This window comes from Lissotriton vulgaris, chromosome 9 (genome assembly GCF_964263255.1).
Source record: "Lissotriton vulgaris chromosome 9, aLisVul1.2, whole genome shotgun sequence".
Lineage (NCBI taxonomy): Eukaryota > Metazoa > Chordata > Amphibia > Caudata > Salamandridae > Lissotriton > Lissotriton vulgaris.
In genome coordinates this window covers 1,145,386,786-1,145,403,104 of record NC_141697.1, presented here as the reverse complement: position 1 = coordinate 1,145,403,104, position 16,319 = coordinate 1,145,386,786, and the positions used below count along the sequence as shown (strand labels likewise).

Genomic DNA, 16,319 nt, shown 5'->3' with positions numbered 1-16,319 from the left:
GTTGCTAAACACCTCAAGTTCCTCTCTAGGGGAGAATTCGACCCTAAATCAGGTGGAATCACAAGCTAAACTGGCAGGATCATAGGTGATCAGAGTAGTCAGATCAAAATGCCCTCACACACCTGGTGGGTTGTCATACTTCATTACAGGGCAATCCTCCTCAAGCCGGTGCAGCAATGCCTGACGGGTCTAGGGGCTCTTTATCGGAGATCTTTTGATCCATAGACTCCCCTTGAAGTGGATAGAAATAAGCAACTCTAAGCTTGAGGTATGTGTCTTGGGGTGCTGGTGTGGCCTTCATGGCAAGTCTTCGGGACTCCAAGGCCAAGAAGAGGCACTTCTCGTGAGCATGTGAGGGAGCGCGGTGAGGCCGTGGCACCTGCAGCACTAGGCCGATGCGTTTCAGAGCTGGGACGTCACCAGCAGCGTAGCCGGCAGCTCATCTTTAGGAGACAGGCTGGTGATAGCATGGTGGAGCTCACTCGGGGCTGGTGGATGAGGGCGCTATGGAGGAGGTGGCTGGCCAGATGTGTCATCAACGAGGTGCCGGGACAAGGTGGTCTATTGTCATGACCGTGGTGGAGGGGGCTCACAGCCTGGTTTGGGTGATGTTGCATGCATAGGCTGTCCTCTTCACAAGTGTAGAGGGGCCTGTAGTATGCAATCGCGGGTGCAGCTTGATTGGCCCATCCACCCCCAGCACTGATAACCACTCACGCACTGATGTGGGCCAGAAGACCAAGAGTGGGACCCCACGTATATTATATAGCCTCTGGCCACATCTTGCCAGACAATATGCAAACAGTAGTTCTGGGGCATCAGGCTCAGCACTGGGTGGGGCTATGATGGCTATTTCCATTATTGAATGTGTGAAGTACAGTAATATAGTAAATTCACTAAAAAAAGAGACTACACACAAGTTTAGGAAATATAAAATATTTACCTGTTCGAAACGAGACCAAGAGGACAAAAATCATGTGTATAGCTCACACAAAATAGCTTTTGTAAATTTACAGGGTAAACAGTGTTTGAGAATTAAATGTGCGCCTTTTAGATGCCTTGCGATAACTTAGGGAGAATGCTCAGGTTGATACCGAAATCTTTGCTCATTTGAGGAAATAGTCCTCACCTCACTGGTGTGGGCCTATCCACAGGAATGTGATAAAACTCCCTGTAGTGAGTTGCATTTTGCATTGTTTTGGGAATTCACTCTGTTACTGCGTGGGGGTGTTGCACAAATACTTTACACACTGCCTCTAAGGGTAAGACTGCCTGCTCTGCATCAAGCTACCAGAGGGGGAGAACAGGTTATCCTGGTTTGTTTCTGACTTGCACTCACCAGAGCAGTGGTCCTGACTTGGACAGGGTGCAAACCTCTGCCATCTAGAGGCCCCATTTCTGACACATAGGAATTTCAAGATGCTGCAGACGAGATCAACATTACTCCTTGTTTCATATTTGCATTTTTATTGTTGCTGTCATCATAAGAGCTTAAAAAAAATACATCACAAGCAAATACATCAAATAGTTAATTGCATCCTTTAAATAAAAAAATCTGTTCTATAGAAGAGAAATGCACAGTATAGTAACAAAAATTGATTAAGTGCTATCCAATGCAGAGCAGTAAAGCAATTGCCAGAGCCAAGAGCCGAACATCCAAATTTCCCAACTATAGACCTTTTTAGATGCCTAGGAGATAACGATTACAGTGTAACCCATTTGGCTACACAGTGAGAACCCAAAGTCAATAAATTGCTTTAAATGTAGGTTTATTATAAATTCAAAGCCAAACTGATGTATACAAGTCTCAAAAGTATATTATAAAAATACACAATCACTACTGACGGACCAAGGTCCTGATTACGAATGCGGAGAGACTGCCACCAACAGGCTGTTGGTGGCGGTCTCCCTGACATCAGTGACTAAATCACCGCCTGACACATTACGAATGTGGACGGTGTGCTGACCAACAGGGTCCTGATGGTCGGAAGCATTCTGACTGCCTGGCGTGGACTGTTCTTGATCCCCAGAATGGCGGCAGTGCATATCAGGCACCGCTGTGCTGTTCTGCGGCAGTAAACCCACAGTGAAACGACTGCCGGAAACTGATTTGGGGGCACATAGTGGGCACCCTTACTCCATGGGGCTGGCACAGGGTACACTGACACCATCCTCCTCCTTTAATACTGAAGAAAAAGAAAAATTAAATATGAGAGACGAACTCAAAAACAACAAATGAGCAAGACCTAACATGAAGAAAACGTCTTCACGAAGGTAGACTGTGGCAACCAAAAGCCACTCCTCAAGAGAGGAACTAAGAAGACATGGGACTAACCCATAAGCGAAGGTGTAACGAGGGACAAACCCAAGAAAACACACGCAGCACAGGAAGGTGCAGCACAATGTGGCAAACCAATTCCACACCTCATAAGAGGAACACCGAAAATATGGGGCTACCCATGAATGAAGGTGTAACAGAGGACATACCTAAGAACACACGCAGCACAAGATAGTGCAGCACAATGTGGCAAAAATTTCCAGCCCTCATGAGAGGAACTGAGAAAATATGGGGTTACCCATAACCAAATAAAAGAAGGTGTAACAAGGGACAGAAACCCAAGCACACACGCAGCACGAGATGGTGCAGCACAATATGTCAAAACAACACATAGAAAAAGTGAAGCACAACCAGCATTCACACAAGACACAGAGAAAAATGTGATGCACAAGACGTCTTACACACTGGACACAAAAGAGAAATTCGCACAGTGCGACATGCACGTAATACACATCCTAAGCAAAGACTTTGACCCTATAACCCAGACATGAGGGTTAACTAATGGTAGAACCATGAGGGGAAATGGGACTACAACCCAAACCCATCCCAAAAACAGGGATACAATGATGCACAAATGAGGGTGAGAGAACCCTTAAATAAAACTTTGCGCAAACATGAGTAAGAGAACTCATGAACGAAACTAAACACAGAAATGAGGGTGAGAGAACCCTTAAGCAAAACTTTTGTGCAGACATGAATAAGAGAACTCATGAACCAAACTAAACACATAAATGAGGGTGAGAGAACCCTTAACACCACATAAGAAATGTGACGCAAGCGTAAAAGCATGTCAGATAAATTACACACACATTTCTAAAACATTTCTTTAAGAATAAACTGTGAGAAAAACATGCTTGTAGGTTAATGTGAAAGTTAAAAACATGCTTGTAGATTAACCACAGTCATAGGTGTGCCTGTCACCGGGATGATGGACAGGCATGATGTAAGGTACAATAAAATACCACTTGGCAGCAGAACAAAGAACTTTTGAAGCAGGAAAAATGCCCATATAAGATGAAGATGAAATGTGGCACAGACAAAGGTAAAGAAAAACTCTGGTGAAATGTTCCACGTTGAACGGAGCAGGTGAAAGTAGCTTCAAGCACTCGTGACAAAAGCTAGAATAAACAGTACCTTGGAGGCGAAACAGGAAACAAAACCTTGCTGGCAGGATTCCAGAAAAACCAACACCTCGGAAGAGGTCAAAAGACATCCGAGGCATAATTTTGCAAAGTCCGGTGCAGAATGTCCCTTTTCCTTTAAAGTAGAAAGCTCAGCCCAGACGATGTGCTTGAAAAAGCCCGAAGGAAACAGAACTCTTGACCAGCGACCAGTGACTAGGATTGATTACCTGACAGATGAATTGAGGAATTGAGGAAACGAAGGCTTGTCGTACTGACACTGGAGTGAAAACTTTATTGAAAACCGTGGTTGACAGAACACCACACAGCATAAGCGACTAACAGTATGCCTGCTCGCGGAAATCCCAAGATGGAGGCACGCCCAGGGGACGCAAGCCGGGTGGCTCACGGCGCGCTCCTGCTCCTAAACGCACAAATGCAACAACGCCAACCAAGAAGGAACGTCACAGAAGGTTGATGTGAGGTTCCGCGCGGCACTGCGCACAAGGTAAGCTGCACGAGGCGTTTTTAAATTTAAAAACAAAACCTAACTGTCAAATTACGAAAGCATGCAAAAACACACGAAATCCTCATTTAAATCATGATGTACTCCAGTCACCAAGTCGGCCTCCTCCCAATTAGGCAGCGATGGTCAAAGTAAAGAATAAAGTACATCCTTTCAAAATGTCACGATGGCCGTTTACAAAATAAAGCAGGCAGACACAAGAAAATTCTAAACCAAGTTCAGCGCTAGAAGGCTTCCTCATGTTGAAAGGAAAAAAACGAGTCCACATCCAAACCGCTTTCTGCTGGAACAGATAGAAAAGCCAAATGCCAAAGCAACAAGACCTTTAAGTAAACTCTCACCGGATTCAACTCGCATTTGAACAGGCTGTTAAAACACGCAGATACAGAGTACCTTGCTTCCAATGGTAGTAGGTGTAGCTTGTTGCTTTTAGGCACTATTTTTAGACGTAGTTTCTTCTGCGTCACGTTGGCAGCTTCATTGATGACTTTCAACGCAGAAAGCTTGTTTAAGATGACTTGACAGCACGCTTTTGCTAGGGCTGCCTGGTGTGTTCGGCACTGGTGGGGCTACTTTTCGTGGCTGTAGAGGTTCCTTTTTATGTGATGATAGATGCTTGTTCCACTTAAGTTGCAGGATACTCCCAAATCTTTTAAATGGCATGCTCTGCGCAGGAAAGTCTCCAGATCGTCGCCAAAAATATTGTAGTATGTTAGTCCATACATACAAGTAATGATGTAGCCGAGGCAGAGGGTCCTGGGGTACTGATCCCTGTACCATGTGGCAGGCATTGCATGGTGCCTGCCACGTAGTGCTGGGATATGTAAACACCATATTTTTTGTATTGCAGCGGGGGCTGCTGACCGCATCACCGCTGCAATACAAAATATAGGCAATGCAACTGCGGCAGTCGCATTGTTATTTGGAGTGTGGGTAGGCCGCCTTGTGGGTGGCTGGTCCCCATTCCGAGATGATGGCAGACGGACGTAAGTCTGTCCACCATCGTAATGAGGCCCCAAATTGTCTGACAGAGTTTAGTCTAAATAACTTGAAGCATAGGAGGAACTTAGTAATGGCGGTGCAGAAAATAGGATACTAATTTGGTGATCTGTACATAATTTCCGGTCTTCTTGACTATTAATGAGCGAATCAACATTTTCCTAAACTAAGTATAAACTAAGTAGAACCTTTTTTTGGAAATTTGGAAAAACGAATTAGATCCAGTAAAACAGGAAGATGCCAGCAATATAGAAACTTCTGTAGAAGTTATCCAAAGCAGGAGTATTGCATAGCATAAAGTCACACAACAGAAATATAGCAGAGAGGTCGGTACCCCTCTGAGTATAAAGGGAATTTGCCTAAGGCTAAAGTGTGACCACTAATTAAACTTCACAGAGCATTTGAGAATCCCACATCAATTGTCCTAATACTTTTCCACCTTCTCACAGTAAAAGTTGGCTGTTTCATCTGATACTCTCCTCTCTTGGTCTGAATATCAGAAAGTCCTAGGATTCCTCCCGTCTCCATGAATCAGGGTCCTCCCTTTGTTGTTAGCTCCACCCCTCCTTACCAAAAGTTGTGCTCCCAAGCCTCACTATCTCTCATACACAATGTACCTTTCACTAACTGTGACATCAGGTGAACGCACTTGCAAAAAAGAGAAAAACATTACAACCCGAGCAGCTTTCACACTGAAGATTAAAGTCTAACTTCTTAAGGCCTTTAGCCAACTTAACGTAGCAAATCACCCAAATGCACATTTTAAATGCATGGTTATAGATACACATACAGTTATAAAATAAATGCATGATAATATTCAAATAAGTGCATGAGTATATATAGAGTTAACAGAATTACTCAAACTACACAAATGTAGATATATATGAAAACTGCAATTTGGTATTACTATAAGAGAAACTATAAGAGAAACATTAGTTTGCACACTCATATAAATGTCTGAACTATTCAGCAAATGCACCTTTCGACCAAATCACCACACAAATATATAGTACTACATGCATGTATAGATGGCATTTACGTGACGTGAAAGGGTGGAGCCATAATGATGCTGTTTTGCAATCATCTACCTTTTTTATACTTGTCATATTCTAAAGATATGATTTTGATAAATGAGGAATCAATGATTCTGTTCATTATGCACGCTTCGCCATTTGGTGGCATTAACTAATGGTGACCGTCAATGGTGTCATTTTATGCCGCGTGACACCTTCTATTGTTTTAATGCCTAATTATTGGTCAATGCCATGTTATTCATTTTTCTTGTTCTGTGTTTGGGAGCTCAGAATCTAATTTTGGTTTTGCCTCGTGGTGCAAACTTTTAATTAATTCAATAAAATTAGAGCTGACATACCAAAGCTCATTTAAAGGTGAACTATACAATCGTTGAATAAATCTAACAGGTTTACATGTCCAAATCTAGCATAAGTGCCCCCAGACCTCTCGCGAGACAGCAAACCGTACAAATGCTACCTTTTTACAGGATGCCAGCAGGTTGGTGGTTAATAGCAGGCATGGCCAGTAGAGGCAGGAGCATTGGGGCGGGGCGGGGGGGAGTGTCGACATACGGCGGGATAGGGAAAATATAAAAAATAAATAAAACTACTTACCTTGCGCTCGCTATATCACCCCCTCGGTGATGTGGCGGGCGCAAGGTAAGCAGTTGTATTTATTTTATTTTCCCTATCCCGGCATACGTATTTATATCCACCATGACCTCGCCTCACCGCTCTTACTTGTACCGGCCTTGCCTAGTTAACAGCATATGCTGCATAATAAAGCATAGCTAGTCAGTTCATGAAATCCTCTACTCTGGAAGGTTAAACTTTAAAAAAACAATACGCTTCAGTGCATTGTTTGTTGTGCATCTATAAAATTATTCTGTCAGCTCAACTAACAAAATGCATTTTGCAATCAACAGCGGTATTTTCGGGTTCAATCTTGTACATCAAATTTAGGAAGTATAATCCATCAGTATGGTATCTCAAGAGGTGTACAGGCAGGTCGGCCGAGGCTTGGTGGTGTGCGATGGGTTAGGCAGACTATTGCGTTCATTAACAAAGCAGTAGTCCAATAACCTTGCATGTTTGGGCAACAGAGACCTGAATATCATCTATTCTGTTTCAGAACTTGCTCTCTATTCCTTCTGGACTGCTAAACCTAATGTTTATGATTGAGAGGTGGTTACATGTAGCTGCCTTACTGTAACCTCTGAACATTTCAGTTTTTTGAGTTCTAAGGCCTCAATTACTGCAACACCCCTAATGTGTTTCTCACTAAAGGATACATATTTCACGGTTGTGCTCTGCATGTTTGTAGTAAGAGAGAGGCATGAGTCAGTCCACCTATTTTGGTGTACGAATAGAGGGGCATATTATCAACAACTAGCGATAATTATCGCTATGTTGGTTTAGCGGGGATATTTTTATCGCCGAGTTGCAGCGATTTTTATCGCTTAGGACCCTTGCTATTATCAAGGTTTATCTCCTAAGCGATAAAAATCGGCCGAAATGCATGAATATCGCTGAAAAGTCAGCGATATTATTGCATTACCGAGCTAATGCTCTTAGCCATGTTATCCACCTACCATTGGATAACATGGCTAAGAACTGCTATGGGGCAGGTGTTAGCTTTTGGAGATATTCGCGCTTAGCGCGATTATATCTCCAAAAGTTGGTAATAGGAGATAGCGATGTTAGCGACTGTTTCCAGTCGCTAACATCTTGGCACGCCCACTTTGCATGTCATTAGTGATAAATATCACTGACATGCAAAGCGGGTCCCAAGATGGTCACTATCTCCTACTAGCTGTCACTAACTGGCGTTAGCGACAGCTAGGTAATAGGGAGAGCATTTAATCTCCTCTTTCTTGGCTTTTAAAGCCCAAAAAAGCAGAGATAAACCCCCATGATAATATGCCCCAGAGATCACTTTTTTCTATGGTCCTGTACAGATGAATGCTGCATCTAAAAGTCCCCAGATTGAAATGCTTTTTCTCCACACGTGCTTTGTTTGGATAAATGGAGAATGCTACCACAAGTCCAAACATACAGAATGGACCTAATAATAAGCCGCAAAAGCCTGCAAAAAAATTTGAATCAAATGTTTGAGTCCGTATTTTTCAAATGGTGGCAGCAATCCTATATTTGCATTACCCATGAAATTTTACATTTTCTAATATTCATTCATTGTGTATTCATTTTTAATCATACCTTCTAAATCATGATTTTATAAGAGGTCACAAAAAGCTAGTTACAAATTCCAACAGTCCACTGAGTACAGAATAGGAGTAAAGGATCACTGTATGCTGAAAAAGATGGCAAAGAAAGTCATAGCACTTCACATGTGTGGGTTAATTCCAACAAGATCCATTCTTCCTCTATCATGCTTCCCAGCAGCAATTTAGTGATCGGTCAAAGTGGTATGTCATGCACAAATTGGACTACTTGAGCAGACCATGCAAGAATGACTTCCTCCATGAAGGTTTAAAGATGGAGGATTCCTCCCCAGGACAAGCTGGAACACACCTGAGACAGACTGTACATTTAACAGAACAATCTTCATGTAAATAAATACCATTCAATCCAGAGTTTCCGAAGGAATAATAATAACAATAATTCAGAGTCTTTGTGGCATGCCTTACTATCTCAAAGATGTTTGGAGCAACTCTTTCTAAGAAACCTGCCTCTCCCCCTAAAAAGTATGTAAAGAGTTCTATATTGCAGACAGTTAAGAAAATCTAGTTTCACACGTTCATATTGCCTATGAATATTCGAAATGTATATTGTATCTGACTTCACTTCATTCACTCTGGATTCTGGGGGCCACGGTTCGATCCCCGGCACCGGCGGCAGATTAGCCCAGCACCATGTGACTCTGGGCAATAGCTTGCATAATCTTCCCAACGGCCCCCAGTGCCTAGAGACCCTTACGGGTGATTGTGCGCTTTACAAATGTGGATTATTATTATTAATGTTATTTGTACATTTGCACCCTTCATATTTAGATTCTCAACAATCATTTAATATTTCTGAGAATCTACGTGGAAGGGAAAAACTGGAAAAGAAAACGTTTATATAATCTCCCAATGACTGGCCATAGACAGTAGAGAAGACAATGCCACAGGCCCATTTATCAAGTCTTCTTTCTCGACCACATTGAAATTACAGGGTGAAAAATCAGACATTTTACACCAAGCTCAAATGTTCAGCTGTTGGACAGCAGAAAATGGAGAAATGTATTAATGTGATAGCAGTAAGTGCCCATTTCAGGAATTAAATCATTTTGTCTGAAAGATCATTTTTCAATTTTCAAAAAATATATGAATTTGACCACGAACTGCAGCATTTTCATTTTGGAAAAATGAGCTTAATAAGCTGGAACTGAAGCGTGACATGTTGGTTAAGAAAAAGAAAACATAATTTTGTTTCCTTTGTAGGAAAAACATTTTCCCCAAAAAATTCGCTTTTCAATTGCTCCAATAAATGCTGGACTTCTGTCAACATGGACAGATTTTGCCTTTCTTGCCCAATATCATCATCAAATATCAGGGATGTCCATCATATTGGAAGAAATGTCAATACTATTCTGGCAGGATTAGTCAGAATTGTGTTAAGAATGTCCACAATAGCTCAAGAATGGGCCGCTCATGCCAAGTATAACTACGATGATTTCATATGTATCAAGCCTTTTTCTCGTTTGCAAAAGGGCAGATTCTCAGAATTGGTCAGTTTGCGAATTGGAAAAAGCCTGTTGAGGTGTATAATCCCAAAAGGCCATTGCAAAATAGAGAATTGCAAAAATTGCGATTCTCTATTTTGCAAATGCAATTAAGGATTTGCAAATTGCGATTCCTTAAATGCAATTCTGGAAGCACCAGAAATGTGCTATTTGGCCTTAGGGAATTGCATATTAGCATTAAGTTTGAGTTCTTTAAAAAAGCCCTTTTTAGATTTTTCAAAAGTGCCTTATGTCGCACATACTTGCCCTTAGGGCATGTGTGTGCGCAAAATGTGCACACATGCATATTTCAGGGGTGCAACAGGGTGTCCTTTGGGTACCCTTGCAACCTTGAAATTGCATTCCCAATTTGCGATTTTCTAATTGGTAATCGCAAAATGAGACTGTCTTCCCATTCATTCCTTAGGGCCTTCTAGCCCATAGGAATGAATAGGAAGGAATTCCTGATTTGCGAATCTCAATTTGCAATTCGCAAATAAGGAATATGTAGGGCTCACAAAAATGTTTGCAAATCCTACATACATTGCATTTTGCGATTCTCTAAGTGTGATTCGCTAAAATCGCAATTTGAGAATTGCAAAAATCTTTTTTGAAACATATGGCCCATTTATGCATGGGATGTCTAGAATATTGCCATAAATGGCCATGTTATGGAGTGTATTCAATAATTCAATTCAATTCAATTCAATTTATGGAGTGGATAGGTCACTATTACAGAAATATAGCCGAACGGTCCACTATTGTGCATCAAGAGCCAAAATGTTGTAAAGAATGAGCACATATGAGCACCATTAGGGTAGTATTGATCCATCTAGCCCGACTATATCCTACCCGCTACTCCAACAGACACATGCATTTACTTAAATTGAATCATACATTCCTATACTTACACACTTGCATTTATGGGCATATATGATCATCTTCCAACAAGAGTGATCCATAATATAGGGAAAGCATTACCAGTAAAATTGAACCCTGGATAACCAGAATGGTCACTATAAACAAGTCATAGCCAGTCACATGTCAAAAGTGCCTATAATATATCAAGGATGTGCAACTGTTATGATAGGAATAGTTAGAATATTGCAAAGTTAATGTGTCACACATAGGTCACAAATAAACCAGGGATGTCTAGAATGTCACCAAAATGCACACAATATGAAAATGATCAGTAGCTAGTATGTCAGCTACAGTCTTTTGTTGAGAATACTGAAAATTAGGGTCAGATTGGTACATACTGTTCCAGGGATAGTCAGAAGTGAAAAAGAACATCACTATGTCAAAAACAGGCCACAAGCATTCCATAGAGACCCGCTTTATCATCAGGAAGGCCACAAACATGTAATGGATGGTTCACAGTAATAACATTCACAACCAATTCCTACTGTGAGGCTACAATGGGCACTCTCACGCTATGAAGAGCTAGTATGTCACCATAGATGGACTACCACCATAGCTGCGCTAGTCAGAAGATCACCTCAAATGCCAAAAACATGTAGTGGTTTCAGTAACAATTATGTAGAAATAACTAGAATATTGCCATCAAAGTGCATAGTATGGCAAGGATGGATACTATTATGTTACAGATAGTAGAATTTCACCATTAATACCTGCAATATGTGTGAGAAATCAGGATCTGTTTGGAGTGTCTCCCCACTTGTTGCCCCCATTATGACCACTAAATGTTGGGTAACTGACTCTGACTGTGCCCTGGGCTCTACTAACCAGACCCAGGGCATGTGCTCTGACTAAATGTACATGTAATTAGGTCTAATTACAATTGGTACTGATAGACCCTGTAAGTCCATAGTAGATAATAGGGCAAGGGGGAATTCAACCTACCTATAAGTCCCCAGTATATAAACGGGCATGGAGGTTTAGAGGCCCAGTAGATTTCGGGGCCTGCAAGTGTGTGCTGCTGTGTTGCCTGCTGTCATTTTAAATGCAGTACTGCCTTTCAGGCTCCCTTTCCATTAAATATATATATGCAAATTCGACTTTGGATTTAAAAGTACTTCCAAATACTCAAACCGTTTATTTTTATGCACACATCACCCCTAAGGTCTCGCCTAGGTGTCCCAGGGGTAGGGTGACTTGTAACTGTAACTATAGGCAAGAGCATTATAAAGTATGTTTTATAAACCCCGGTAAGGGGAAAACTGCCTATTCAATTTTTCCCCTTTGTACTAGTTAATGGCTCAATAGGCTAACATTGTAATATTTTATTTAAATATAAATACTGATAGGAGCCATGTAAAATATACTTCAATGTATCAGAATAATAGTTGATAAATCCAACAACTTGCCACGGTTGGATTTATAATACTATTACTGAAAATAAATTATTAAACTTTATTTTTTGTGAGCCGAAGTCCAGCTTTCCATCTGCTCTCTCCTGATTACTCAGCCTGCTCTAAGGTTATGCCAGTGCTGCTTGATGAGGTGTGAAGTGTCCTGTCAGAGGACACCATAGGTTTCCTTTGGGTTGAGAAGTACAAGATGCATAGCAGATGGCAGGAAGGGTAGCCAAACCAGTCTGTAAAGGGAGAATGTCACTTTAGGACAACACAGGCCCAGCCCCATATCCTGCTTTTTCAACCACACAGGAGCCTAAGTAATTAGATTATGGAGAGGGTTGAGAAGAGAGTGCTTAGGAAAATTAGCCACACCAGTAGGTTGGGTTAGCCTTTTCCAGCTCCCCTGGAGAGATTTTCTCCATGTTGGATTTTGAGTGAATGGTACTTCTGGAACAAGAATATGCCACATTTTGGAGTAAGTGGTCATACTCCTGGGTGGCACCCTGCTTCCCATTGGTCAGGGGTGCCCCCCTGCTTGACTATGCATAAATATGGGAGAGCTGCAGAGCTCCTAATATCTGCTGCCTGAAGAAACATTAAGAAGAAGGACTACCCTGAAGGCTCCCTGGCCTGCGCCAAGAGGACTACACTCACCAAGACTGCACCTGCTGCACATTATAGGACTCAGCACCAGAAGGACTTTGGCTGACTTTGAAAGGGTAAGAAGAGGACTCCCTGCAAGCTGCAGATTAACAGATCCCACTTGCTTCATCTCCACCAAAAGTCCACAGCCTGGAGTGCTTCCAGAGGACCTTTATAGATTTGGGGAAGTGGATTGTGGGAGTCCAGCTATCAAAGGATAATCTAGGATATTCTATACTCTTGGATTTGTTTTTTGGCACTTTGAGAGCTCAAGGGGAACTTCAGAAAGAAGTTCCAGAAATTTGGAGCAATTTTTAGAAAAAGCTCCATAAGGTGACCGGCTTGACATCGAGAGTCAAGCCTTCAACCGCAACCTGCCCTGTATTTCAGGCTCATCCTGCTGAAATCTCTGTAGCTCCAGACTTACAGGATTTGATCAAGGACTCGCAGATACTCAAGCCAGAAATCCCACATTGAATCCTGCCTGATGAAGGGACTTGCTCGACGCTGGAGGAAAAAGCTCCAGAAATGTTTCTAAGTGTGAAGGTAACATTTTGACTGAGGTCTCCTGCTTAGTGTTTCCAGACAGGGCTCCGTCACGACGGTTGGGCTCAAACTTTGTACTCGTCAAGCACGACCAAATGTCCTAAAGTGGAGCTATATGTTTTTAAGCACTAGAATTAGTTTCTTTTTTTTAAATTCATATCTCAAGTTCCCTGCATTGGAGTTTTTGTCATTTTACTGTCTATTGTTAATAAAAATATAATCTGTTTTTATAAATTGGAGTCGGAGTTTTATTGTATGTTGTGTCTTACTTATTTAATTTATTTGTGTTTTACATGCTTTACACACCTGTCTCCTAAGTTACGCCTGCCTGCTTGATGCCAGCTACAAAGGGTTGAGCAACGGAATAATTTATTGAGATCTTTACTGACCCTTTTATTGTGTTTGTGGCCTGATTACTAGTGGTAAGTCACTACTATCACTATTAAAAATCCACTTGCCGACAATATGGACAATTGAGCCACTAATATATCAAGAGTACAGCGAAAGTGAGAGAATGTATTGCAGTGGTGTCAAAAAAGAAAACACTAACAGAAGAGGGATCAAGGAAAGTTGCTGTTTTAGTGGCACTAGCAGCGGTAGATGTCTTTCAATAACATGCAAGAGTAGGTAATGTAAGATGTAAGGGGAGAAGTGTCAGAAGAGAAAAGTATTAGGTAAGAGAAACAGTCTTGCAGTTAGAACAAGTAAGGGATTCAGTTTCACAAGAATCTGCAGAAAACCTAATAACTACAGGAAGAAGTCTAACAGAGACAGGTCAAATCAAAGGAAAGTACAATCGCAGGGTAAGAAAAACAAGACAAGTAAACCTTAACATTTATTTGGCATTGTATGGCAACAGTCCCTTGATGAGGAATTACTAAATGACCTGATGAAGAGGTAAGCCTGAGTGTAGGGGTACACAAAGAGATTTATATATGACATGACCCTATAAAACGCACATCCAACATCTCAAATGTCTTTCACAAAAATACTTCTCTGAATGTTTCTGCCATCTCTGAATGAGGCGCTGTATAATTAGAGTTTCCAATCACCTACATGAGCTCGTTCACTAGATGTCAGCTCGCTACTCAAAAACAAAATGTGTGCACGATCGTTTGCTCTTTACAAACTTGAGTACAGATGTTATTCAAAATGTAGTGTTTTTAGAGTGCGAAAAAAGACTCTTACTGTGTCAAAATGTCATTTTACAGTATCATTGAGTAGTATATCTATTAAGGATTTATATTTGAGTTTTGAAAAATCATAAATTGGTTTGCCAGTTGCAAACGTGACAAACGTTGCAACTTCACACAATTGACAAGTTTTTTCCATTACACAAAACGTTGCTTCTAGGTGAAAGTTGCTGCAGAAAAACGTTGAAATTTTTCATGAGACACAATTCTTCGGTATGAAAGAAGAAGAGTTTCCCTACAAGCTCTCATTTTGTAGAACCTTCCAGATGCTACTTTTATGCAAAACAATGAAGATGATAGAAGTCCAACTTACACATTTCCCAGTGAGATAATTAATATACAAAAGAGATGTATGCTAAATGTGCCATATAGTAAAACTATCATTAGCTAAGGGACACTGAATACACTGATGGATTAGATGTGGCAATTGTGTGGATATTTCATCTTTTTTGTATTGTGGACATATTTGTTTTCTTTAACGGACCATGTTTAATTTCTAGGCATAATGGGAGAATACGAGCCAAAAATTGAGGTGCAATTTCCACAAACTCTTCCTGCTGCCAAAGGTTCCACAGTAAAACTTGAATGTTTTGCTTTGGGAAAGTAAGTTCTACCATGTTTATTTATACATTATTTACAATTGGGAAAAAAGTGACAAATACAATTACGGGATTTATCTTGAGTATTAACTGCAACACGTCTCACCCCTGATGTTTCTCATAAATGTGTGTAATGGGCCCTTTGATAACGATTTGTGATATGTTTTGTTGTCAAAATTAAAGAAATTAAAGCCTATTAGATATTTTAACGTTTGTAAAGAGGTACTTGCTCTTTTTTGATAGTCCTGTACCACAAATACACTGGAGTAGAACGGATGATCAACCACTTCCCAGAAAATCAAACATGAAAAAATATAATGGGGTATTGGAAATCCCTAACTTTCAGCAGGAGGATGCAGGCATGTACGAGTGCATCACCGGCAATTCAAGAGGGAAAAACATCGCAAGAGGTCGTCTGATTTACTATGGTAGGAAAAACTATTACATTTGCAAACGGAATGTGCAGGATTAAAATGTGAAAACGATGGCCTCTAAAACAATACCGTTTTTTTCTTGATTTAATCATCATAAATAACACGACCAACATTTGGTATACTTTAAAGAATACTAAACAGGATTTTTACAAAATATTAATTTCTCCTTCTATGTTAAACTTGTTCCCAAAATCTGAACGGTCCGTTATGAGAGTGGAGTACATTTACAAAGGCATTAATTGATTGTGTGACTCTGCACAAATTGTGCCCCACACCTGTAGCATTCTATGTAGCAAGTGAATCCGCACAATTCCTTGTTTTCTTTGTGTTTCTATTCATCAATTTGCGCCAGTGAAGGACCCACACGAATCTTTCATAAATAACACCCCGTAGAGGTTTGTGTTTAGAAAATTGCCCATACTGCATGAAGCATACCCCACTGAATAACTAGAGAAAGAAGTTAATCGAATGTATACCATTTGATGAACCAAAGTGTTTTTGCCATGCAGCTTTTTGTTCTTTCCCAATGTGTCCAGGCAAGGTAATTGCAGTTTTTTTTAAAGTTAAACACATCTTGGGGCCTCATTTATGAAAAGTGACGCATCGCTGCGTGAAAACAGTGATGCGTCACTTTTCACTGCGCACTCCTTGCGACACCAATGATGCGTCATATTTAATGTATGACGCATCATGTCGCAAGGACTTACAGATACGTCAGTATTTCTGACGTATCTGTAAGCGCAAAAGTGACGCATTGCTGGAGTGTGTCACAAAAGTGACGCAACTCCAGCAATGCGTCCTTTCACATGGGGAAAGCCCCATGTGAAAGGGCTTGCGTCAGTCTTACGCCTGCTGTGAGGCAGGTG

At 41.0% G+C, this 16,319-nt stretch overlaps 1 protein-coding gene across 1 annotated transcript in view; it reads left to right on the top strand.

Annotated features, from left to right (window-relative positions):
* Positions 1-16,319, top strand: part of LOC147692934 (contactin-3-like) — an 830,755-nt gene that overhangs the window by 550,291 nt on the left and 264,145 nt on the right. The window contains exons 7-8 of the mRNA XM_086939195.1: positions 14,921-15,023; positions 15,263-15,447. Of these exons, the coding sequence (XP_086795321.1) occupies positions 14,921-15,023; positions 15,263-15,447 (288 nt within the window). The remainder of the gene's footprint in view (positions 1-14,920; positions 15,024-15,262; positions 15,448-16,319) is intronic.